Source organism: Telopea speciosissima, chromosome 6, assembly GCF_018873765.1.
Source record: "Telopea speciosissima isolate NSW1024214 ecotype Mountain lineage chromosome 6, Tspe_v1, whole genome shotgun sequence".
NCBI lineage: Eukaryota > Viridiplantae > Streptophyta > Magnoliopsida > Proteales > Proteaceae > Telopea > Telopea speciosissima.
The window spans coordinates 44,786,576-44,813,088 of NC_057921.1; the positions used below are offsets into that span (position 1 = coordinate 44,786,576).

Consider the following 26,513-nt stretch of genomic DNA (forward strand, 5'->3'; position numbering starts at 1 on the left):
TGTAGAGCTCAGGATTGGTGATATGAGAGGGTCCTATCATGGTTACAAAAGAATAAAAAATTTGGCTCTGACACCAATTGATGCAACCTAGGGTTTAATAACCTTGATTGTAAGCTGCTATGGGCCCACCAAAAAATAAATAAAATCCAATCACAAGAAAGCAGTAGCGATAATTATTCCAAAATTCAAAACAAGGAGGATGGTAACAAGGACTTGATGGCAATTAAAGCTAAAAAGGGAGGGGTTTTAAAATTCCAGGAAAGAAAGGTATAATGAAAAGCAACTTAAATAGGAAGGGTTTATTTGTAAATACTAAAAATAAGCCTTTAATATCATATAGAAGAAGAGTTCTTCTTCCTCATGAAACCAGCAATGATGGAACCCTTGCGATCGATCCAACCCCTCTACCAAGAACCAAATTATAGGAAAAAAAATTTAAGAATAGAATCATAACACTTGGCCCTACCAAATCCAAACCATTTACAGTCTCAAGGAGCGAGGTTTAGAGCAGAAAATATTTGTGCAAATTAGGGTTGGCGGATTAGCTAGAACCAGCAATAGTTGCTGTCTGCAACTCACAACAGAGTGGACTTTCAGGTAGGATACTCTAGGGTTTAGTTCGCATATGGAAACCCTTCCCTTGATCAAAATCTCACGTCGAACGGAGTTCAATTGCAGGAATTTCAATGAACTTTTATTTGACTAGTTACCACCAGTACAGGAATTAAGAGTGAATACGAACAGACAGCTTTAAGTCTTACATGCTACCAGTATTGATTTACTGCTGACAACTCTATATTCTGAATTCGTGGGAAACATAGAGCATTATTCCACACGATTTCGTGAAGAATTTCTCAAGATGAAATGTTGTTCTTTCCTGAAAAAGGATCTTGAGAAACACTGGTAGAATATCCTAAACATTTTACATCCTACATGGCATGGATGATGTCGACCTTGAACAGACATTCCTCCATTCACTCCCAGAGCCCCTTGGAGATGAAAGAAGACGCATTTCAGAAGAACCAAGCAATTCTTCCCACGGCATGAGCAGAAATTCAGGAAGAGAAATAATTGGAAATTCCTCAGAAAGAAACGAGTTGAAGGAAAAACCACAGATTGGTGCTACATCTACAGACAGAAAGGGACACTTTGCCAAGAAATGTCCAAACGAAGAACGGCGGCAGAAATTCATGCATATGCTCGCCAAACATGAGGCATATGACTTTGATTCAGTTGTCGAATCAGTCTTCTCTGTGGATGAAGAATTGACCTCAGAAACTCTGTTTGCATTCGAGTTTTCAAACTCTATTCTCAATGAATCTGATGGCTCCTCTACATAACCATAGAATGATGACTTGCTCTCGCTCTACCCAATCCCACCAGGTTTTCAGACCCAGTCTTCATCCCCACTTCCTATACAGCATCCTTTATCACCATCCTTCTCATCCTCTGCCATACTTTCCTTAGTCAAAGTTCATGTCAATCCAGGTTCCTGTGAAAAACCCATCCCTGTTATCGCTTTCTTCGACACAGGAGCAGCCATTACCATCATGAACCCAAATATGCTTCTTATAGGTTTCCATTAGGTCATTGGTTCTTCCCTTCCAGGCAAAGACCTTCTTATAGGATTTGACCTTCTGCACCAGTTCCCCAATGTCAGATGGTCTCATCTGATCTTCCGTACAAGAAATTCCCTCTTCCTTGGACATGGACATCTAACCTTTTCCTTGCAGGTGTATCTTGGATCCAATCAAAATAGAAATCTTGCAAAATTCATGTGTAGACTCCCACACAAAGTTCCTTGGCAAGCACTCTTCATCTTTATGGAAAAATCCTGATTTTTATATCAAATTGCCATTTAATAAAAATGAGATGCCAACCCCATGCAGGCCAGCCATTCAGGCATGAACCCAGAGCATCTGGTTTTGGCCACCGAAGAGTTAAAAGGCAGCTCCAACAAGAAGGATTGATTGAACCCACATCACCTTAGTGGGCATGTAAAATCTTTTATGTAAATAAAAAGTCTGAGCAAGTTCATGGTAAGATGTGGCTTGTGTGATCAATTTTCAACCTTTAAACATTTAAACCACTTCCTTGATGATAAGTTTCCATTATGCAGCTCACTGGAGCAAAAATCTTCTCTAAGCTTGATCTCATGGCATGTGTTTGGCAACTTGAAATTGACCCAGCAGATAGACCCAAATCAGCTTTTTGCATACCGGGCCAGCATTATCAATGGACAGTAATGCCCTTTGGACTGAGTAACACACCCTGTGTCTTACAAAACAGCCATGATGCGTGTCTTTGCACCTATATAGTCTCAACCTTTGATATATATTCACTACATATTGCGCTACTCAAAAGGATAGAATCTCACGGCAAACTCGTTCAACAATTTCATCAGATTGTCCGTCAATATCACATTATGCTATCACCCAAGAATATGATCATTGGAGTTGAAAACATAGATTTCTTGGGTATCACTATATCAGATGGGTAGTATCTACAGCCTCATATTGTTACTTCTTTGCAAATGGTCCCAGATGTGATATTCAAAAATCTCCCTCCTCTCCAAATTCCTTTAGATGGCATTTGGATCCTCGAAACAGACGCCAGTGATACACATTGGGCTGTGCTTGAAGAAAAGGAAAAGGAAAGCAGAATTTCTGGATACAAGTGTGGATCTTTCAAGCCAGCTGAATTCCTTGCAGTCAAAAGAGGGATAGAAAATTTCCAATTCCATTAGTTTGGACATACTTCCAGGTTGAAATGAACATGGGAGCATTTCCCATGGTTGCTATGCTACATTTCAAAAAGAAAGGTCTTCCCCAAGCACAGTTGTTAAGATGGGTGTCATGGTTCCCCCAATGGTCATTCACAGTGAAGCATATTTCTGGAAAGAAGAACGTTCTTTCAATTGACTGGATTAATCCGCTAGTCAGTTTAGGGGAACAAGAGTTCTTCTAAACAAATCTCCAATTGTGGTCGAATCTCAAAGTGAAAACTCTATATTTCTTCTTTGCTTCCAAAAATTTGGGTTAATTTTATTTTTCCTCAGTTGAAGTATCGTAACGATTGTCTGGTTATTCGATAGAACTACTCTCATAGCTATGCCCTACTAGGCCTTTAGGAAATCGCTTCAGTGTAACGCAGCAAGCCAGGGAAGATGCAGCTAAAGTTGGAGGTCAAGATTGGAACTCGTATCCATACTGTGAATTTCAGTCTATGGAACTTCAACTTCTTTCACATTAATGTTCTTTGATTGTGCCTACTAGGAATCTATTGATGATGTCGTAGTCTCTAAGAAATAAAACTTATGGGTTTTTTTTTTTTTTTAAATGTTGTGCTTTTTAATTTGATTTGTGGTTGTTTGAGTTACTAGGTTACTGTTGTATAACTTGTAACTTATAAGAGACATACCACCACCAAAAACTGAGAAAGGAATCAGAGGATTCATCGGAAGGAGACAATACATCTGCCGATTCATTTCTTTGTTAATAGTGGTATACAACCGGAGTATCTCATTCAAATTGAATCCTAGAGGGTTGAGGGTTGTGGAGTTCACGCTTCTTGTGATTTTTCTTACCCTTGGACAGTTAAGAGGCTGTGAAGTACCCCAAGACGTGTTGAGGGTCATGAAGGCCATATCTGCTATGAGTTTACCCTTGCATGCTCGAAGGCCACTGCAGCCCGTACCTTGCCTTACTGCTTTTGATAATTTTAAACCATTGAAGTGCTTGTGTTTATAGGCTGCTTTTCCCCTGGTATCCTTGACTAAGGTACACGGAGGATTATGGGTCATCATCTTGATGAATTAAGGAGATGAATCATTTCTTTGACCCTCTCACTATTCTATAATTTTCGTCAAAAAAAGGTATTATGTAAACATCTCTTTTTCACCCCCCCCCCCTTGGAAGTTACGTATGCACAACGATGAAGAACAAATGTTTGATGTTGGAATATTGCATTATTGTTTTGGTGATTCTAATGTGTGTTGATCGAGTGTTGAAAAACTAGGACTTCAAGTTGATCATTCTCAAGTATCAAGACATCAAGCACCAAGCCAAGCAAAGTCAAATTGGTCACTGAGCTAGGAGCTCAAGTGGAACATTTCCAACACATCTGAATGGAAGAATATTCAAGAACATCTTGGAGACCAAGTGACAAAGAACCAAAATGTCAAGTCTCTTCATCAAGCTATATACGAAATCAAGACTAGAAGAGTTCACTTAGGTTTCTAGACTTGGGGTTAATTCTACATGATGTAAATCTCTTGTAATCCTAAATTGTAGAGGTTCACACAACCTAATATGCCCTACATAGTGAGTTGGTAAATCTGTCCAATTGGGACTAAAGGTAGAAGCCCTCCCAGGATTGGGATTTAATCAAAACTTGACCAATTTCACATAAAATGGTAGACAATAATTGGACCAGTCAAAATGACCTAACATGTTTTAAGATATATCAGAAAAGTTTTGCCTAGTCACCCACCTGAAGAAATGCCCAAATCTGAAATATATGAAGGCATTCAAGCATCAAGGGAGCACCTGGGGTCGATTGCCAAATTGGCGGTTGACCGACAAGGGCAAACTCCAGCCGCAGAAGAAAGAGTCCCGTGGCTAAAGGGTTGGACTTCAAGTGGCCGAGGTCGACCATGAAATAGCGAGGTGGATAGCAACAAAAGTGAGGTCGACTATAGGGTCTTTAGTGGCAAAAACAAATTCATTGAGCAATGGCTCTTGCTTAGGCCGACTGCGAGGAGTTTGAGGTAGACCCTGAAAGCCTCAAACAGTTAGAAAATGGGCTTATATAAATTTTAAGGTCATTTTGCCACACATCAACTTATGCTATACTTAGCATTGTAAAGCCAAATGCATTGTGGGAATCTAGTTTTCTTATATTTGTATATCCACTGTACTAAGAGGGTTATTTGTGTTCTTTGATTGGTATATCTATCCGCTTACATTTGAGGCATTATATATTGAGTTGAAAACTCATACACTAGTGAAAAATTGTGTGGAGATTGGGTTAGGTGTGAGCTAGGGGTGTCAATTCTAGGCTCGGCCTGCCAGGCCCGACCTAGCCCGCCCGGTTAAAGCCCGGCTCGGCCCGGCCCGATTACTAAACATGTCAGGCTTAAGCCCGACACATTTAGTAATCGGGCGGCCCCGATGAGGGTTCCTAGCCCGTCGGGCGCCCGGCTGGACCGACCGATTCCAAGCTTGACCTACACAGCCCTACTATAGCCCGACCCAATTGACCCTTTAACTTGTAAACTTCCCCTTCCCTTCCCTCCAAATTTTCCTTTTTTTGTTTGTTTCTTTGTTGGTCTCTGACATTTGTTGGTTAGATACACTTAACGTAGGTTACATGAGGCTTAGTTTTAGGTTTTTTATGTCAATTAGTAAGTCCACACTGTTTAGAGACCATTTAGAGTTAAACGACTCATGAGCTCGTTTTAGATCTGGTTTAGGCCCGTTTAGCCCGAATAAGGCTGTCCCGATTAAAGACCGAACACCGATCGATCGCAATGAAACTGTACTATACCCGTCCAAGACAAGCCCAAATGCCTAAACGGTCGGACATGGTGCAGCTTGTAAAATTGGTGAGGCCCAGCTAGGCCCGACCGTGACCAACCGAGCCCGACCGGTTGACACCGAGCCTTGGAAACTCTTAGGTTTGGTTATGATTCTAGAAAACAAATGGGTTTATTGTGAGCTCGGGAAATAACTTTTGTAAAGGTTTAATTGGCAACTTTAGAAAATCCAATTGAGATCATGGAAAGCCAAGACTGAGGAGCACTTCGTAGTGGATGTAGGGCAAGAGGCCCAAACCACTCTAAATCATTGTCTTCCCCCGACAGATTTGTCTTTTGCTTTTTATTCCCTCTCTACCTTCCTTGAGAGAGAGAGAAAGAGTTGAAAAAGCGTCAATTGCTTAACCAACATCCAATTCACCCCTCATGGGTTACCATACATGTCCAACAATTGAGAGCTGTGGGAAGGTCTAATTTTATGGTTTGAGAGATTTTACATAACCTCAGATGTATTGATAATCATTTTAGTAAAATGACCAAAATACCTCTAAGGTGTTCGCAATGTTAAAACATAGTCTAATTACTATAAAATTGATCCAAGTTTTTGAATAAAAATATTTTCATAATCAATATCCTCATACTCAAAAATTAAAATGTGTTCATTTGAAACTTAAATTGGAAAAGATTCCATTAGCCTTTTGGGATTTTCTTTAAAGGTATTTTTTTATGATAAAAGAAAACTTAAGCATTAAGCAAAGATATAATATTGTTTATAGATCCTATAGTAGAAATCCCCCTTTGAATTTTGCTTGGTTTAAAGGTAATTTTTATTCACCAAAATAGTCTGCAAATTTCATATCATTTATAAGTATTTGGAACAAGCTTCAAAATGTCTATTCAATCATTAAATTTGAATTTGGGTAAGCAAAAGATACAAATTTTCAAAGATTTAATAGACTTGGATTAGGTCAAGTTTGGCCTAATTCAAAACTCGAACCAAACAGATCCAAAAGTGTAGCGGATTAAGCAAAATCGACATTGGATGATCCTTGGTTTTTGCCAAGCAACCCCGAGTCGACGTTTAACGTACTTCTGTTGACACTTGCTCGATGTCGAAGTTCATGAATTAGACGTTGAGCTGAGCCATTTAAACATTGATTTCTGATTTTTTTTTTTTTTTTTTTTTTTGTTTCATAAGTTGGACTCTTCCATTCCAAGGTTCCCATTGCCGATATATAGATGGTTTGGATTGCTTTTTTAGAGTCTTAAGATTGATTTCAAGTTGAAAACCATGATTATTCATGAATCAAACACAATTTTAATTAGATTAAAATGTTTATCCCCAATTCTGACTAGAGATGAATAATCACCCTAATTTCATCTGAAATCTGATGGTTTTCGATCCCTTATATCGTTGAAAGGCTAAGAAGTTCTCCCAAGTCTATGAATTGAGAATTCCCCCATGTCATTAGATATTCTTGGAGAGTACAAGTGAGCCCCAAAACTGAATCTTGAGAATTAGGGTTTTCATTAGAAGTTTGAATCTCCATTGATTGTGAGTGTTCTCTACCCCAATACTCATGTTCTTTTTCATCTTAGGTGAGTCTTCTTCAACTTCTCTTTTGATCTTAAATTATTTGGTTGAATATATTACTTGTTACCTTGTTCTAAAGGGGTGTATGTCATTGTTATCTCACTAGGTACTAGTGGTATACATTTTATTTACTTCAATTTGATTTTAGTAATATGTTTTATGTGCATTATCACTTAGTTTTGAGCATGAAAATATAATGTCGGAAAAGAGTGAGAAATCACCGATGCAATGTTATATTAATGGTAAAAAAATCATGAATGAAAGGGAAGGCAAGACATCGATATGTAAGACATCAATGTAAAAGATCCCAAAATATCATGTATGAAAAAAAATGCTTGAAAACATTGAAACTAGATGAAGAAAACATGCATGAACAAAAAAAAACCCTACGTTATATGCACCGCTCAATGCATATTGCATGTAGGATTCTATACTTCATGTTCTTTCATCTATTTATCTCATCCTCATTCCGCATGGTAATTTGAGTTTCCTGTTATATGTTTTTTTATATCCTCATACTCATCATTTATCGTATCCTTCTTCATGTATTATTTGACGTTTTCTAGTAATCATAATATATATATATATATATATTTTTTTTCTTTTGATATTTAGGGTAACATGTAGCGTTAGGGGCATTTTCATAATTTTTGGTATATTAATTTTTCCATAAATTTTATATTTTAATTCTCTGTTTATATATTTCTATATATCATTATTGTGATGTTATGTATTGTTCTATATTATTTTTTGACGGTTTCAATCTTGAAATCCAAAGAAGAACAAATTTCAGATTTTGAAATCAAAATAGAACCGGTTTATTTCAATTTGGATTTAAATGGTAGTTTTCGTTTTCACTTCTAAATTAACACCCATGGATACAACACTAATCACTACTCAATAAACAAATCACCATAAAGCTCTACCGTTTCTTTTTCTTACCAACTTGGAGCAGGGTATAGTAATTGTTATCGGGATCGGTATTGCTCTTGGCCGATATCGATACGATACCGATCTAGATTGGTCTGTATCAATCTAGATTGAACGATTTTATTTTTATTTTTTTACTTTTTTCAACTCGAATATTATTTGGGACCCGGAGAAACTCTTAAAATTTTATTAATAATTGTGAAAAACAATACAAGAGGGACTTAACCCGCCTTACCCCAACCCAGTAAAGGATAAACACTCTCAGCCTAAACAACTAACCCTTAATCAAAGCCAAAAGAAATTACAATCTAAACACATGTAAATAGTAAACCTGCTTTGTCCTCCCAAGTGATACGACGAAGCTCTGAAGGGACCTCCTACTCTGTATAGAAAATAAAGTTGTGTAGCTGAGTACGTTCCACGCCGACTTGGTAGTGAATATTGCACATTAGTTTTATTTTTACCCTTAAATTTCAGAGGCCGTATCAGTGCACAAGGTTCCCGCGTTTAGCAGGGTCTGGGGAAGGTCAAATGTATGCAACCTTACCCTGTTTCCAGGACTTGAACCCTGACCAAGGTTTCAGCAAGTGAGCACTGGACCAACGTGCCAAGCACGACCTTCAGATCACTGGACCAGTATCGTATCGGTAAAAAATGGGTGTCGGTCATGAAAGCGGAAATCCCGCCCAGGGCGTGCGCGCGCTCCCATTTTTGTTGAGTATTAGGAGATACCACTGGGGCTGAGCACTTTTGCAGTGACTTGGGCGAAAAGCTAAGCTCTCTCCCTTTATAAAACCGGTCTCTCTGCAGCAACTTGGGTTTTTTTGAGGGCTCTTTTTTCGATCGATATCAATTTCTCAGCTGCAAGGGCTTTGGATTTCTTTGCTATCTAGGGTTTTCGACGCTCGATTTGCTTCAATGGATCTTCATCTAGATGCTCCTCATTCGATGGGAACGACCATCATTGGAGTAACCTATAACGGAGGCGTTGTCCTCGGTGCCGATTCTAGGACAAGCACAGGTATTGATCTTAACCTCCCTTTTTTCTTTCTGATATTTTAATTTTACATTTATTTCTCATATGGGTTTTTGCATATATGAAAGCCCACGAAAAAAATTAGTTGGGAAAAGGCTTGGTTTAGTTAAATTGTGTTTCAATTCATAGTTGCTGTCTTTGTAGATAGTTTATATTGTTATATATATTTCATTTTGTTCTTTTGTGTTTTAGGAATGTACGTTGCTAATCGGGCATCAGACAAAATCACTCAGTTGACAGATAATGTTTACCTGTGTCGCTCTGGCTCAGTAATGTCCTCAGATTTCATTGTTCTTTTTTATTTCTGAATGCTTGTGTTATGACATCCTAGTTGTTATTGGTTATTGTCTTCTGGATTTGTATTCATAGTTTGATCTTGAACGTAGTTCTATTATAATTCACTTTTATTGTTAGTCTATCATAGTTGCTTCGTACATTGAGCTAAATTTTTCTGGAGAATTGTCTAATTCATGGTGGGGTTTTAAGATACATGCCTACTGTAAATATTGACTCAGACTGATTTGGGGTTCTTGGAGGGGGGGGGGGGGGGCACATAATCTACCATAGGATGCCCTCAAAATACTCCCATTTATATATTTGGTTAACCATGGTGGATTGTTCTTCATACCACTCTCTAGGATGTGTCAAATTTTCTGCATTGTTACTACAAGAAATTTGAGTTAGGGTTGTAGACAGCTATATTTTTCTCATAGTATAGTACCTTTACAATAGATATATCTCACCAGAAAATATTGAAATAAAGCAACTAACTTTGGAAATCGATAATTGTTGGTATCCAATCAACAACCAAATCTTGCTGAAATTTTTATTGGAATGGAATCCAATCCTGGAATTCACAAATAAGTCACATTTCTTAAGCTTTGGGTGGCACATGTTGCAGTGACACAAGCCTGATTTGGGCTTTTCCTCATTTTTCATTTTGATTCTCATTTGATTTAGTTGGTTAATAATTACCCTGCAATCTGCTTTATTTCTCATGGTTTCGTCCTTGACAGTGCCCTAAGTTGTGAGTTTCCATCTCTGTAGTGGTGAAGTGTACAATGTGGGAAATGCATGTGATGGGATGGGATTTACCTCCCCATCCCACATGCTAAGTCATCCATGCCCGTTTGCATTCTTGAGAGATTAGAACTTCACCCTTGATCCTTTGTATCACTTTTACATGATTAGATTTGTGACATCTAAGTCTCAAAAACATACTTTATGAGCATCACATGTATGGTATCAAGTTTCTGTATGCTAGCACCAAATCCTCCCTTGCCCCTCTTCAGCAAGGGCCTAACCACAGAAAGACGGACCAATTGCAAATCAGAATACTTAAAAGCCTTTATTGGATTTTTTTTTGGGCCTGAATTTGGAATGAAACAAACAGTGTCTTTGGAATAACTAGTTTAGAAGTACAGTAAAAACCTAGTTTATTAAAATTTAATTGGAGTTGATTTTATATGTAATAGGGAGGAATTTATGTGATCAATGGTAGCTGGTCAGGAATTTGATTGCTCAAAGGTTACCTGCTTATATGGCTTTGAGTACAGTACAATGGCAGATTTAGCTTACCTAGATAAATGGAATAAAGCGGGGTGAGTTAAAGCAGGAGACAAAAAAGTTCATCCAGTTTGCACCTGTTCATGTACTTTGTCTCTGAATGATTTTCAACTTGATGGCCATAAAATGCCATTTAAAGCAGGAGGCAAAGAAGTTTATCCAGTTTCCACATGTTCATGTACTTTGTATATCTCTGGATTATTTTGAACTTGATGGCCATGAAATGCCAAATCTACTGCATGCCACCATCCCTTAAGTTATGTTACCTACACACAGCAACTGATACAAAAAAGGTTGCTTCAAAGATTCCATTCCTTGCATTCTCAATGCTTACATGAAGTAATTGACATGGGTATGACTTGTAAGTTGAAGTATGCTGGTGATGTAGCCGCTAATCAGGTAGAGTATAACCTTCATATGTCCTTCAATTCTTTACATCGACATGATGGCATCAGCAAGTTCACCCAAAGTTTTATACCCTGTGGGCTTCTAACTAAAATAAAATCTTTTGCATATGATCCAAGAAAATCGTCTCTGTTCATACCTCATAAGCAAATCCACAAGGACCAACATCACCCCAATCAAAGAGAACAAGAGCTTGGAATGATTAGACACGTTGAGATCTCCATATTCTGTCATCATCAACACACTTTTCAATTCAAACCCCTTCCAGAATGGATAACTGTTCCATATTGGTATAATCCCATTTGTTAAGATGCCATCTGAGAGTAGGAGACATCACTGAGTTTCAGCTTCTTTCATACAACTGGTTTCTGGGGAATCCTTATTATTAACTAAACTAAATAGCATTGATTGTAGCCTGTAGACAATCAGTTATGGCCGTCAGAAGTTAAGTGTTGCCAGGAAATGTATAAGCTCCTTCTCAACTTGAATGTGTGCTGCTGGTCAAATTCCCTTTGAGAAACCTATCTTCCACTGGCAAACTTTCCCACTCATTTGCCTGTCAATATTTTGCTGCTATGTCAAGTTCCGAAGACATCACAACGAAATATCAGTCACTTACTTAGCATGGGATGCTTTAGCTAACCAGTTGTTTTCTCATATTTGGTTGACAAAGATGGGTTTTCCTTCATGATATTCACTGGGTTGGGACAATTTGTGCTCCGTTTCTGTATAATTTGGGTTCAGCGGCTCAATATTTTACACAATTTTGTTCTCAACATGCAGTGTCTTAAAATAAAAAAAATAGCAAAAACAACTTTGGCTTGCTTATAGCTTTTATTGGACAATTGTGAAATGGTGCTAACAGTGTTGCATTTTTGTGTAATTGTCTGCTTTATCTAAGATGTGAAATCTATTAGTATTGGTTTGTATCGGCAAAGCACTTGTATGTTTCAGTTTTGAAGCAGCAAATGGAAGGTATTCTACTCATTGAGTGTTGCCATTTATATTACCGCTTTATCTATTTAACTCTCTATCCATAAGATTCTTCTATCTTTTATTATTATTATATTGAATTTCTAATTTTTAATGTTTTTTCTGTTTATTGTCTTCTTATTTCCAATGTCACCTATTCCCATGTGGTATCATTTATTTTTTTGTTATATTTGGTGGATTAAGCAACAATGCTCAATTGCTTGGTGATCATTAATCATTTGCAATTTTGTCATTTGCAGGCTGCAGACTCTCAAATTGTCTCTGATTATGTCCGTTACTTTCTTCATCAGCACATGTGAGCAAATTTATGTTATTTCCTGTGGCAATTAATTATTTCTATAATGAACTGGGAGTGCAAACAAGAGTAGGGTTTGATTGGACCCAGTTGATCAAATGATGGTTAATGATTCATGGATGTGTGTATGCATGTTTATAATGGATTTATGGGTTTTAGGATTCCATAAATTTTATGCACATATACCTGTAGATTATTACATGAATAATTTTGTGGTTTGGCATTTTTCTGCACGTGTAAATATATTTATAATTATGATATTATTTTCCTGAACGATTTGGGCAAATGGACAGAGCGTCCGACATGCCAAGCCCCCAAAAAGACAGAAAGAGGTCCATTAGTTATGGAAATCTCCAAAATAGGTCATTTTGGGTTCTCTTTTTTTTTTTTTTCTTCCAGATAATGATGCAGGCAGAGGCTGAAAAACTCTTCGATTAGGCTTGATTAGTCCAAATTCAAAACCCAATTGGGTTTTCTGGGTCATGGGCTAGTTGTTCTTAGGTTTCTATTTATAATGGCCTTTTGATAGATGCTGTCAAAGCGTAGACTAATCACAGTTGTTACAGTGAATAGATACGTTTTGCAATTGCATGTTCTGATAATGTGTTGCATTATCATTGATGTAAGGGATTGATTTTTCTTGGAGGTGGACAGGGTCACAGGGAAGCTATTCCTTGTCTGGTGGGTAAATCCGCCACATGGAAGTTTGTTTGGCACTCAAACTTTGTGGACATTTTGTCCACCTTATCTTCTACCCATTAGTCAGTTTTTCCAATCAGACTTCAAATGTGTGAGAATAAACGCCTGAGAATTGGCTGATAAGTCCAGTTGTAATGAATGAATGGGACACAATAAAAATGCTAGGAGAAGAGAAGAGTCATATACATGGGTTCTTAGGTGCCAGGTGGGCCACAAATTTTTTCATGTTACCTGTCCGGAGGACATCCCCCATGAATCCAACCATATGAGATTGCTTGAGTTAGTGAACTGTTCCTTCTGTATTTTAATATGTTTAGTTTGGCATGGTACTTAGACATCAAGTTTATGTAGTTACCTTTTCAACCTTTTTATTTACTGACTCTGACATGCTGTCCTTTGGTTCAGAATACAACTTGGGCAGCCTGCAACTGTCAAAGTCGCTGCAAACCTAGTCAGGCTTTTGTCATATAGCAATAAGGTTTGACTAAACTGCCCTTTTAGTTTGGATCTTATGTAATATACGTGTGGACCTCAAAGTTATATTGGAAGATTATAGTAATCCTTTCTGTTCGGTGAATTTATGGACATCCAAAAATAGAGATGCAATGGTACAAAAGAATTCCTTAAAATAGAGGAAAAAACTGAAGGAATAAAAACTATAATCTAACTTCTACTGTTATCTTGTTTTCCCTGGATCCATCTTCTCCTGTGTTAGATAATGTTTAGAACTCTTGGCATAGTATCTCTCATGTACAGTTTTTGGCTACTGTAACTAAAAGGTTTCATCCTTGAACGGTGAAAAATAGGTTTCAAATACTCTTCTGACAGATTTTTCTCCTCCTAGTGAATGTTAATTAGATAAAATACCTTTCAACCTTCGAAAAGTCTAAGTTATATTTCTACTCCCTTTAATCGTTTCTTTTTTCCTTTTTCTCCCTTGACAGAGAGTTCATTGAATAAGAGTAAAAATGCCTTCCAACCTTCAAAATACCTGTATGTTAAATAGTTTATTAGTGAATTTTTTAAATGATACCATTAAATTTGCAAGTTTTCCCAAATTTATCCATTTCATGAATTTAAAATCAAGTTATTGTTACTTTGTTCTGTCATATGAGTTTTGGTAAATGAAAGGGTTTTCTTTGTTATCTGCTGCTCTGCTAGCATCCTAACTAATGTAGGACTAGAATCTGAAAGGGTCTAATCCCAGGCAGGATCACAAATATAGGCCCAAACAGCAGTGAAGTAAGAGAAGTAGGAATAACTCACAAACTAACTGCAATGAGGAACTGCTATTTTAGTTGAGTAGGGCCCTGGATGAGGGAAAGAAACCCAAAACCTGATGCAATTCTGATCAGCCAAGTAACAGAACTGATCTTGGCTGTCAATGTTCTGAAACCCTAATTGGTGAAGTCGATATGGGTGATCTGAAAGAGAAATAATGATCTGATGATGATGCAATTTAGAAGCAGTCGTTGTAGATAAATCCCCAAGAGATTGCTGAAGGCAATTTGTAAGAAATCCAAGCAAAACTCAAATAGATCTGAGAAGTCAATTTGAATTTTTTAGGTTTTGAAAACCCTGAAAGGTTTAGATCGCGATGTGGTGGAGAACTCTCTGATCTTCAGCAACTTTGATGGATATTCCAGTAACTTGTTGATTGATGAATGATGTATGTATGTAACCAAGCAGTAGTACAGCAACATTAGTCGACTCAATTCACATAATAAAGGATGGAAGGGGGATCGATTAGAATGATGGAAGGGGAAATAAGGAAGTAGGTCTCTCACCCTAGCTCTCACAGCCAATCCTCTCACAGGACAATCACTTGCCAAAGCAAAGCAACTCTAATTTTTTTTTTCACTCAAATCTTCCCTGCTCCTGAGAGCTGATTACATATATATAGAGCCCAATGGCTGAGACAAAATAAACAAATAGAAACTAGACTCTAACTAGGATTCCCAACTAGGATCCCAACAAAATAGAAACTACAGTCTAACTAGGATCCCAACAAAATAGAAACTAGAGTCTAACTAGGATTCCCAATTAGAATTGCAATTCAAATAGGAAACATAATAAAAGTCTATTAATATAAAAACCTAACAGCCCAGATGAGGCCCATATCACTGGTCATGTGAACAGTACCTTATTTTGCCCTTTTCTTCATGCTTTGATCTACATCACTAACTCTGCTGTCATTTCTTTTGATAAATGAAAAGCCTTTTTTTGTATGGATAAATAAAAGGTTTTCTTGGTTGGTGCTGCTGTTTTTGCTTCCATATAGGACTGATTAGTCGAAGTGCCTTGTGGATTTAGAAGTATCAGAAGTTAATTTAATCAGTAGAAATTCACTTACATATTCCTTCTTTCTTCTCTAATCTTCTTTTGCTTCTATTGTTCCTTGTAGTTTTCTTTGTTTGTTCTTTCAAAAACTCTCAAACTTAAGCCTATTATTTTATCTCATCCCAAACCCTATTTTCACCTTTTAAAACTGTCTGCTGAAGCTCGTAAGTTACTATTATTTGTAAACTTTTAATATCTCTTTCTATAAAACATCCTAACCAATTACTCCCAAACTTCAATCGCAGCCTATCCATATTTAAAGTAACTCTCTTGGCTATAGTTTTGATAAAATTTCCTATTTCTATTTTTCTTCTAGTGTTTCTCATGCTTGCTGGATTATAATGCTAAAAATTGTAGACCAAATGTTAGATAATTTTTCTCATACAGTTCCCTTGAAGTTTTTTCTGCTACATATCTATACCTGATACCCTATCCCCACTACAAGCTTTGATGGCTTCAATATTGTACTGTCGAATACTTATGGCTGGCCATTTTATTATATCCAATGAGGTACCTTCTGAAGAGTTGAGAAGAATCTTGACTCACTCTTTTACCCTTTAAGGTTGGATTTTATCTATGTTCTCCTAAAAATTCTTTTGCTTTCTTGGACACTCTGTGCTGATCATCCTCTTATCAAAGGAGAAAGGAGGATGTTCCTTCGTATTTGTGATACCTCACTTGCGGGAGCACTGCCGAAAGAGTATAAACGTCCCATCTCTTAATCCCTATGTCTTCTGTGGACATAGGTTGGTTCCACCCCATTTTTGTTTTGAAGGGTTACTGGAATGTTATAATGAGAAATTGCTTTTATTTTATGTGTTTTGTGTCCATCACTTTACACTAAATTCTGCGGTCCCAATCTCCATCTCCAATGTACTTTATCTCTGTCTGATGATATTGGCAGAATATGCTACAAACTGGCCTGATTATTGGTGGATGGGACCGGTATGAAGGAGGTAAAATTTATTCAGTGCCTCTTGGTGGGACAATTTTGGAGCAACCTTTTGCAATTGGAGGTATGCCATTGCTACCTGGTTCTAAGAGAAGATTTTGTTGAAAAGTAGTTCTTAAATAAGATTCTTATAAATTCAATTTAATTTGAATGAACAAGTGAAAGGGGGTCTGAAAGGTATATTTGTTTTAATTAAAGGTCGCCAAACAGAACAAAATGAATTCAATGGAGGGGTGGATGTAGATGAATACTTACTACATGTACCCCTACAGAATATGGAATTTATAGGTCCACTTTTTTACAGGCCCCCATTTAGTCTCTTAACATTTTTGTAAAATTGGTCCATGTCCTGTACTGAAAAGTACTGCTTACTGTGAAATTACGCCCCAAGAATTTGTAGTCTTTATGGATGTAAAATGTTTGCATTCCCATTGGACCATAGTTGTCAAGGTGTCCAGGCAGTTTTGTTGGGGCCTAGGCGACAGTCGCCTTATTGCAGAGCGCCTTGCACTGGCTTTTATTGGTATTGAACCCGGTATTGGCCCTTAGTTACGCCAAATATCATTTAAGTAAATGTTTATAATTTCATTTACTTAAGATATTATTCATAAAGAAGCAAATACCCCCTTATTTGAATCCAATAAAAATAATTAAAAAATCAAATTCCAAAAGGATAAAAAGTCAACCCCCAGTTCAAGAACAAAAGCTGGATTTTTGGAGGTAGGTGAAATGTTCAACTTCCAAATGCTGGGGTTTTTCTCAAATCTAAAAATTCTATAAATATTAATAAAACCAAAAGTGCGGTAAAATATTCATTTATTTTGATATATAAAAAAATAATTTTCATTTAGAGCGATTTTGACAGCATTCACACATACCAAATAAGGTTTGACCGGAACATAACTTCTTCAATATAAATCAGATTTAAGCAAGTTTGGATTTGTTGGAAAGCTGGTTTTGTGCTTTAACTAATACAAAAAGTCTTATGTAAAAATAAAATCATTTGGGTAGTCAAACTTCTTAGAGAACAAGAACATCTCTCTAAATCGAGAGCAATTTAATTACTTATGGATAAGATCATATTTTCTAAGAACAGTATAAACCAAATGTATGTTTAAATTGTTTCAAACTTCCAATAGCTTGCTTCTTCAGTTCTGCTGTCTTCTAGTTTTATGCTATTTTTGATGACTTGATGTGGTTTAATATTGATGACTTGATGTGGCTTAATATTATTTTTGATGACTTGATATGACTTAATGTTGATTTTTGATGACTTAAGGAGACTTAATGTTGATTTTTGATGATATAAGGTATATATTGTAGCATACTAAAATATTGTAGCACACTAAATAATGTTAGAAAAGGGGGGAAATAAAAAATAACACTTGAGCGCGCCTTGGTCACCTAGGTGACGCCTAGGCAGGCGCCTTGTCACCTAAGCGCTTAGGCACCTCTCCACCGCCTTGGGTCGCCTTGCCGCCTTGACAACTATGCATTGGACAGAAGAAAATTTAAGTAAAGATAATATTTCGAACCATTAAAACAGTGCTTCTCCATTTTAATTCTTAATGTGTCGAGCTATGGTTTGGTGCATGTTCACCTGATTGATTACTCTCCTTCCAAACAAAGCAGATAGCCATCAAAACTGTTAAGGGGTTTTCTTTTTCTACTTCACAAACAAGTGAATAGATACGGTGGATAAAGTTAGTTGCCAAAAGAAAAATTATGGTGGGAGAAACAAGAGGTATGTACTTGTGAAGAGATTGGCAGAAGGGGCAGTAATGCCCATTGAGGGTCTAGTTATTATTATAAAAATAACACTATTAAGGAAAAGAGAGAAAAGCACCCAGGTTACAGAAATAATAGTATGTGATTGTTACATTTATCTGACCTATTACATTTAAAGGAAAAGGAAGACAACTATGTGAAGTTGAAGTCCAACCCTGAACCACTATGGGCCTAGCACCACATGCATGATATTTGGGCCAAGTGCCACATCCAATTGTAAAATCCTTCAATCTGGCTCTCCCCAACCAAAAAGATGATGGGTGCCAATTTGTTGCCTTTACTAGTAAAAAGTTCAATGTGGAGTGGAAGAGAAATGCTAAACTGATTCTAGGATCACCTGGCCAAATTGTACCTCTTGCTTCTTATAGTAGAGGAAGTATCAATGACATCATTTCGTTGTCATTGTTGTTTACTTGTAGTTTGTATTGCCATGGTTTTACTTGTTATCCTTATTCTTGCCAAATGGCTTAACATGCTGAGTACATGTGAATCCTGTATAAGAAACTGGTAGTGAATTTGTTTACTCATTTCTGTGTTTTTAGTTTATAGTGTTAGAGGCTTAGAGCTGGAGTTTCCATGCAGATGTATGGAGATCATGGTCTCCCTCGAGTCTCAATTAATCTTCATTTTCTGTACTTCCATGTAGCCTTGTTAGTTTTCTCATGCTCGTGTAGTTGACTGAAACTTTCTGCACAAAATGTGCAACTGAAAATTGCTATTCAATTTTTTCCCATGAGATCTGTGTAAAATGTCTGCCACTTATGTTATTACACTTGTTATTTTTGTAATACCAATTCTTCCTTGGATCTGATATCCACATCTAAGATTTGTTTCCTCGCAAGCATTTCGAATCCAAATATTGCGATTGAATTATTTATTCATTATCTGAAATATAGCAACTGCTGTTTGAATGTTCCAAACTTGTAAACCTTGTCAGTGATCATGAATTATTTTATGGAAGTACAATTCCAGTTAAAAGTGGTTTGACACATTTCCAACGCTGATGAAGTCCTTTTACAGGATGAAAACTTTCAATTTTTTTTTTTTGGAATTGGCTTTGGTAGTTAGATCTTTCCAGTCATATATTGGACTTCTTCTAAAAATATATTAGTTAAATCCTTGCAATCATATATTGGACTTCTTCTAAAAATAATCTTATGTTTTTAAGGATCTGGCTCCAGCTACTTGTATGGATTCTTTGATCAAGCATGGAGGGAAGGAATGTCCCAGAATGAAGCGGAGGTATGCAATCTCTTGTGGTTGCAGTTGTAAAAGTCTTATTTTTTGTTTGCTTCATCTTTTATTTGGTTGTTTATTGATTTTAGTTAATTGAATCAGTGTTAGTATAGGTAGATGCATCTGGAACAAGTCTCTTGTTTTTTATGATATTTGATGCAAATCAGTAACCAAGAAGTTAATAATATTCTTCATGGTCCACCTTCTTGAGCCATGCGGAGTGACAGATTTGATCAAAATGACTGTTGGGTGTATCTTATGCCCCTTGGATTACCCAGATTACATGTTTGGGGTCCCATTTCAACCATATGGTCCACCATATATCTTATAGCTGTTAAACCAAAGATGCTATTGATGATTTTCAACCATTTCTCAAAGCTTTATTATATTGCCATGTGGGGGAACACCATCAGGCTGAAACTTAAAAGATGGATATGATGACAAGAACAAATGTCCAGAAACTCTGCCACATGGCAGATGTTTCGGAAGGTGTATTTCTAGATGATTACCTATCCTTAATGTATTTACATCAATACCCTTGGATACCCTTTTCCTCCAAATGGTTTGATAGGGTTGGCAAGCTAAGCCCACCTGCGGTTGATATAGTCACTGCCTTCAGGAGGGGCTTTTAAGTAATTCTTGAAAGTTGCTGGACTTATTTGTAACTATCAAAAGTATGTTTCTTATTCCTTTCGAAGACTAGAAACCAGCAGTAAACTTGGTTTTAATTCAAGTGAAGGATCTCAATTGATATACCACTGCTCGACTCAAAATTTCAGGCAAGGTTGTCAACCTGTAGGACTCTCAGCAAGCTAAAAATGAACAAAAAATTACTGAAACCAGAGGAGGTGCTACTGTAGCAACCAAGTTTGATTTCATGTCAAAGTTCAAAGCGGAGTGACTTAGAGGGGCCAAGATTCTAGGGTTTAGGTTGTTTATGGAAGAGCTTCTTTTTCCTCAAAATTTCAGGTTAAACCAATTGCTCCCTGAGGAGATCGATCAACTTATATTGGGACTGTTAGGTTAACCAGAAACAGGGAACGACCAGTAAAGACAAGAATAAATCACACGATAATAAGAAGAAATATAAGAGGAAGAATAATAATGAAGAAATGAGAGAGAGCATAAGAAGAAATGAAGAGAAAGATGAACCTAGGGATCTGGGAACAGAGAAGGAGAACTCGGTCACGTTGCCACGGCAACGATGTATAACTGTTGGTTACATACATGTACTTAAAGACTTGTTAAAAAAGCTAATCCTACCAAAACACAATGAATGAAGAGTAGAGTTTGAATCGAACTCCACAACCTTACCTTGTATGACTTAATCAACATAATAAAAGGACAAAAAAATTACAAATAAACACAAAAGAAAATAGCGTAAATATTTCTGTGTAAGTGCATCACCAAAGCCAAGAATCCTCATAGAGAGTTACAAAATAGGGTAGGAAACAAAATAGGATTGTCTAGTCAATGCAGTAATTTAGTGAGGAGTTGGTAGATTGCTTCCTCGCAAGAAAATGTAAACTACCCTTGACGGCACAGTGATTTAGCTCTTTTAATAAGATAATGATATTGCTAAGACCCGATAGAAGGACTTGAAGCCATGTAATCTTCCACCTTGGATCTTCAATGATTGTATTCATCCATTGCACAACTTCCAGTCCTTAATGATTTCTGTCAGCTCTGCAGTAACAGTACACCCAACAAAACCTATAAAAGTCTACATGAGCTGCCGTCCTGCCTATTGTGATTTCTGAATACACCTCAAATACCAGCTGGCCAATGATGCCAATTGAACTATCATCAGCATTGAGCTCAATTATATCAGGTGGTTGAGTCATTCTTGTATGATGGATTGAATAGTTATCACATTAGAAAATGCTACAAAATCCCAATGTTTGAAAGTAATCAATGTTTATGACATGGAATGCTTCCAAGGTACTGGCCCATCTAGTTGTCCTCAACATAAGCAGCTTCATCACTCCCCTGGATGATCTCTGCCATTTTCTAAATGTACTGTTATTCCTCTCGTTCCATAAATCTAGTTACCGAAAACCTGAGTCTTCACACAAGCTTACTGCTGTTGCCAAGGATGATAAACTGCCAAACTCCAAGAAATCCCAGATTCCTTGAGTAAGGTTGCAGTTGAGGCTAAATATCGGTGCAAAGTGGGTGCCCATAGAAAGATTAATATCCAATGTGGTAAAAATACTTGCACAGACACACACACACACACACTTCCCACTCATGTTTTCATGCAGTCGGTTGTGAGAAGTAAGAAATTCCTTAAAGACTTGATGTACATTGTGGATTGAGTGGGGGGTGGGGGGGCAGAAATTTGTAGGCCTTCTTAAGCTTAAATTAGTGCTTTAGCTCAATGCCTTGGTTGAATCAAGTGATTTATTCCAACTGTGTATACCCTTGTCAGTAGCCCATCCTTTTACAATATATTTTAGCTATAGCAATTTGACATATCCTATCCACAAAAAAGTTGAATTAGGATCGAAATGATGACTTTTGGAATGACTGTTGCTTAATTAACCAGGTACAAAATCTCTGCTCTATATATTTTAGGTACTGCAACTGTCAATTTGCCAAATTATGGTGGCTGTTATTTGCTAGCTGGAAATTGTATCCAAATGTTTTCTAATAGGTTTCAGTATTCTTTTTATCTTGAAATGGAAACTTTAACTTGCTGCAGGAACTAGTGGTGAAGGCAGTCTCCCTTGCCATTGCTCGAGATGGTGCTAGTGGAGGTGTTGTTCGCACCGTCACTGTGAGTCTATTCTTTCTGTTGCATTCTGTTTACAAGCATCTCGAGCTAAAAAAAGGAAAATAAAAAGAAAAAACGGGCTGGTAGGCTAAAAACCAAGTCTATGTCCATTGTCCAATACCAATTTGAAATGATGAGCTACTGTTGGACTCTGTTAATCTGGTGCATTTTAAAATTGATATAGTTCTGTTCACTCTCTGAGATCATGGGGATCTCACCCATGCTATAAAATTGTGCATCATACTTGAAGGATCCTCTTTCGCAGAATGCATTTAGTTCTCATTGAACTTCATTCAGATGGGAGTCATCACTTCTATATGCTTTGGTTTTGTCAATTATTGTTTGTTTCCGATATTTGGTTTGTGACTTGCAGATAAACTCAGAAGGGGTGTCGAGGAAGTTCCACCCAGGAGACACCCTTCCCATATGGCATGAAGAGTTGGAGCCCCAGAATTCGTTGCTCGACACGCTGATGCCAGAGGACTCTCAATAAGATGATTGTTTCATAAGCCAAGAAACGCTAGTAACAATCAACACTTATGTTATTTTTAGTGGGGTTATGCTTGTTCACCATGTTTGAACCATTTTTGTTTTAACTCACTTTTGTGGATAAACTGCTGTTGGTTACCTCGTAGACCATGCTTCCCTTCCTCCTCTTCTTGGGACTTTTCCCTTTTGTTTCTTTTTCTTCCATGTTTTACAGGCTATGTTCTCAACACAAACCTGCCCATGTGGTTTGGATTGGATTCTGTTGAACCTATATGAAGTCGAGAGAGAAAGCAAAGAGAGGATCTTTTAGTATTTCGTGTCTCACCACACCCAGATCTGAGCAATGTACTTGCCATGCGCTCGATAACAGCAAACCCCTAATAACCACAACATGGCAGCTCGGATGGGTGCTGATGTTTTGTGGACAAGTGGACCTCAAGTCCCCTCCTTATATTTTTGGTCTCAGGCTAATTTATGGTTAAGTGGCAAAATAAAGCATTGAAAAATCTAGGGCTATATGGGCTGCACAGATTGGAAAGAGAATACTCTCTTAGTGCAATGAGGCATGGTTGAGAAGGTGAAATATTGTTTAGGGCAGTCATTTGAAGGTGGGAGGAAAATTTCATCCTTCACTTTTACAATTTTGAAATGCGACGAATTTCGGTTGTTGAAATTACAATGAAAAATATGCAATAAATGATGGTAAATAGGATAAGAATATGATCCGAATTAAGTATCTTAATCATATGGATACCAAATAATTAAAATATCTGTATTTGGCATCCAACATTAAATTATTGGATATGATCCAAATGAACAAGTATGAAACTAAATTGAATATGGCAGTTAGGGTTTCGATCATTTTGGTAATCTGAAACTCTTTTGTTGGTTTTTTTTTCTTCAGCTCAGGATTGATAAACATTTGGTGTCTTGGGTTTTTAGTGTTTGTATTATTACTTCTTATTATGTTTGGACAATTAGAAACAAAGTGGTAATTGGCTCGGAGAAGCCTAATCCAATGTGGGTACAGAATATTATCCACAAATGGATCTCTGATCAAAACTTAATCCCCCCCCCCTCTTTTTCGTCCCAGGATGTAATGGAACATAATGATGTGATCCCTCTCAACATTTCATCATGTAACTTACCTGTTTGCGATTCTCCAGTTTTAATCTGTGCAGGATACAATATATCTGGACTAAGTGTTGCAGGGTGGTTCTATATCTTTTTGGTAGATGACACTTAAATTTTTTGCTGCAGGAAATATTCGATACATGGAAGAATTGGCTTCCTACATTTTAACAATTCGTAAAGGATTAGACCATGCTGCCTACATTGGGTTGAAGATTAAAGAAGTTTGGTGTGATAATAAGTGGATCACTGAATTTCTTCCATCTCCAACCAAATGTCCATGGCCGTGGAACTTGTTCAAAGACTTACTCTATATTTCAGATCTTACTCAGGATATAAATTTTAGGAATACTAAGGATAATCTATGTCTAACTATAGCCAAAAACTTGGCAAAAAATGCTTACCACAAAGACAATGTAGCTTTCCTTAATGTTTAATAATATATTTTTGCTTGTTTTCATAAAAAAAATAAATAAATAAAAAATAACATGGGTTTTAGACAAAGACCCATATGAGTGTTTGACCCCTAGTCAATTTGAGGAGTATAAGAAAAGGGAAAAATAACGCTAACTGTCATGTGGTTCTTGTGCTGGTGCAGGGGCTACACGACTAGTTAGGGTTATCTTACCCATAAAAAAAAAATTTTAAGAATATGCCCAATAAATAATGTAGTATTACATAAAAAACTATGGTGTAGACAAAATGTTCACATATTTTCTTTGAGGTTGTCTAAATGATACTTCTATAGGTGTATTAAAATATTTAACAATCTTTTTTACTACCCTCTGTTTTATTCTTAGAAATTTTTTAAGTTGGGTAAAAAATGATTTTCAAAATTATTTGATATTGACTTACCATTATGTAATTTTCAAGAGTTGCCAATGTCTTGCACATTTTTTGAGTATCAATGTAAAATGACAAGTTTTACCCTCACTGAAAAACAACATTAAAGTAAAACAAAAGTTTTTTTTTGAAAATTCTGACACCTTAAGGGGTATCAAAAAGAAAATCCTATATTCTTTTAGTGCAAAGGCTTCCTACATGGTGTGTATTGAGAGGCTGGCCTCCTGATGGCACATGGAAGGCATATTCTGTCAATCCGACCATTGCATGGGAAGGTTCCCCCCCTCGGGTTAGCCATAGTCCCCATATGGTCCACTATTTTTGAATTTCATCCATGTGTTTTTAATAGTCAAGTGAAGTCAGCCAAGCTGCCACAGATAAATATCAGTTATATTTATCTCTCCATTTTGAAGAAAATTGACTGATTTGAAAATTTTCAAATTGATAGATGATGATGATATGAACAACATGTCCACAAAATCTATTGCTAATATGGAGCTGTCTTTTTTTTTATTATTTTTTTTTGATAATGGCTAATATGGAGCTGTCACGTGGTAGATATTTGTATCTTGCCAAATGGTCTCGTCTCAACAAGCATGTGGCTCTGTGAATAATCTTTCCCCTTTTATATATTATTCATTTAACCTAATGATTTCGAGAAGTTAAAATATAAGATAATTCAAAATAATATAGAAAAAGTTATCCAAAAAATGGACGAAGGTATTTACTAGTTCTGATGATCTAAACCTAATTTTAATTTTTGAATAATTTTATTATAGGTACCTGACCTGTATGTTGAAATTGGGCATCACCCTTAATGGATAAACATATAAGTTCATTAATTATCTTCACTAAGACAAAAAATTCCAAACTTTGTAGGGAACATAAAATAGGACTTTAGACTTAATTAAAAGCCAATTAGCCAACCAAACAAGGAGCCACCCTTGGTTTAGTCTATACTAAGTCTCCAGTTATTTGACAATAGAGACTTGGGATCCAAATCATGTGAAAGGTATGGATTGTTTTTTTTTGGGGGGGGGGGATTATCCTTTTACCAAGAAGAAACTTCATCCAACGGTGCAAGCTCGATACAAGACAGTAAAACGATATCGTACTTATCTATCTCCACATGAGATCTTTCCTTGTATAGAAAAGCTCCATAACAAGACTTTTGATACAATAATGCAAGTTCTAGCTCCCATGCATATATCGTGTATTGATGCGATTTTATGAGTATAAAGACAAAGGACTGATTGAATTGAAGATTATTGGGACCACCAATAATCTTCTATACTTTGCGCAGAACTTGGACCTCCGGCTTGGAGGTGGTTAACCTTGGTTTTAACATTAAACTCAATAGACTCTCCGGCTTTTGTTGGACATTTCCCTATCTTGGAGGTTCCATTGTTGGGTTTTCCTGAGATGGATTAGTGTGGATGGGCCGGCGGCTGGAACTGGTACTCAAAATGATGGTCCAGAATTCTCTTCTGCTGATGGGCCTTTTGTTGTGGATAAGGCTGTAATTTTTATGACCCCTCGTCTATGGTGGTGCACAACTATAATTCTTCTTATGAAATAAAAAATTCTATCTATGTTGATAGCTCTGCGCACAATCTCATTGGCCCTTGAACTAGTACAGGGGCTACACAACGAGGCAACAATCTCTTGCCCAATACATAATGCATGGCCAACTCTAGTAACCCTCATGTATAAACTAGGATGAGGATTGTTTGGAGGCAGACATGCACATGAGCTATCTATCCATCACCAAATGTCCAAACAAGAACACCATTAGGCTTCTCATTAAGGTTCCCTTCCCTTTATTTCTTAGACATGATTTTATTTTAGAACAACTATTAGCTAACTAAGCTGATCATATCTTAATTAGTAGATGAGAGGGAATA

At 36.9% G+C, this 26,513-nt stretch overlaps 1 protein-coding gene and 1 long non-coding RNA gene across 2 annotated transcripts; one reads left to right on the plus strand and one right to left on the minus strand.

Annotated features, from left to right (window-relative positions):
- Positions 1 to 1,446: 1,446 nt before the first annotated feature.
- On the minus strand, positions 1,447 to 9,082 carry LOC122665133. The gene is made up of 3 exons (XR_006333437.1): positions 8,875 to 9,082; positions 3,566 to 3,569; positions 1,447 to 1,457 (listed from the first exon to the last, which is right to left on the minus strand). It is a non-coding gene; the product is annotated as an uncharacterized LOC122665133 (long non-coding RNA).
- On the plus strand, positions 8,813 to 22,757 carry LOC122665132 (proteasome subunit beta type-6). The gene is made up of 9 exons (XM_043861200.1): positions 8,813 to 8,832; positions 8,969 to 9,081; positions 9,289 to 9,365; positions 12,300 to 12,355; positions 13,460 to 13,532; positions 16,299 to 16,410; positions 19,303 to 19,376; positions 22,075 to 22,149; positions 22,520 to 22,757. The coding sequence occupies exons 2-9, from the start codon at positions 8,979 to 8,981 to the stop codon at positions 22,637 to 22,639; spliced, it is 690 nt and encodes a 229-aa protein (XP_043717135.1). The 5' UTR covers positions 8,813 to 8,832; positions 8,969 to 8,978; the 3' UTR covers positions 22,640 to 22,757.
- The last annotated feature ends 3,756 nt before the right edge of the window (positions 22,758 to 26,513 follow it).

Bases quoted from the DNA above. Each gene is read 5' to 3' on its own strand.
- LOC122665132 (XM_043861200.1), top strand. From the start codon at position 8,979: ATGGATCTTCATCTAGATGCTCCTCATTCGATGGGAACGACCATCATT. The intron at 9,082-9,288 runs GTATTGATCTTA...TTTGTGTTTTAG, and splicing joins CGATTCTAGGACAAGCACAG to GAATGTACGTTGCTAATCGG. The intron at 22,150-22,519 runs GTGAGTCTATTC...TGTGACTTGCAG, and splicing joins GTGTTGTTCGCACCGTCACT to ATAAACTCAGAAGGGGTGTC.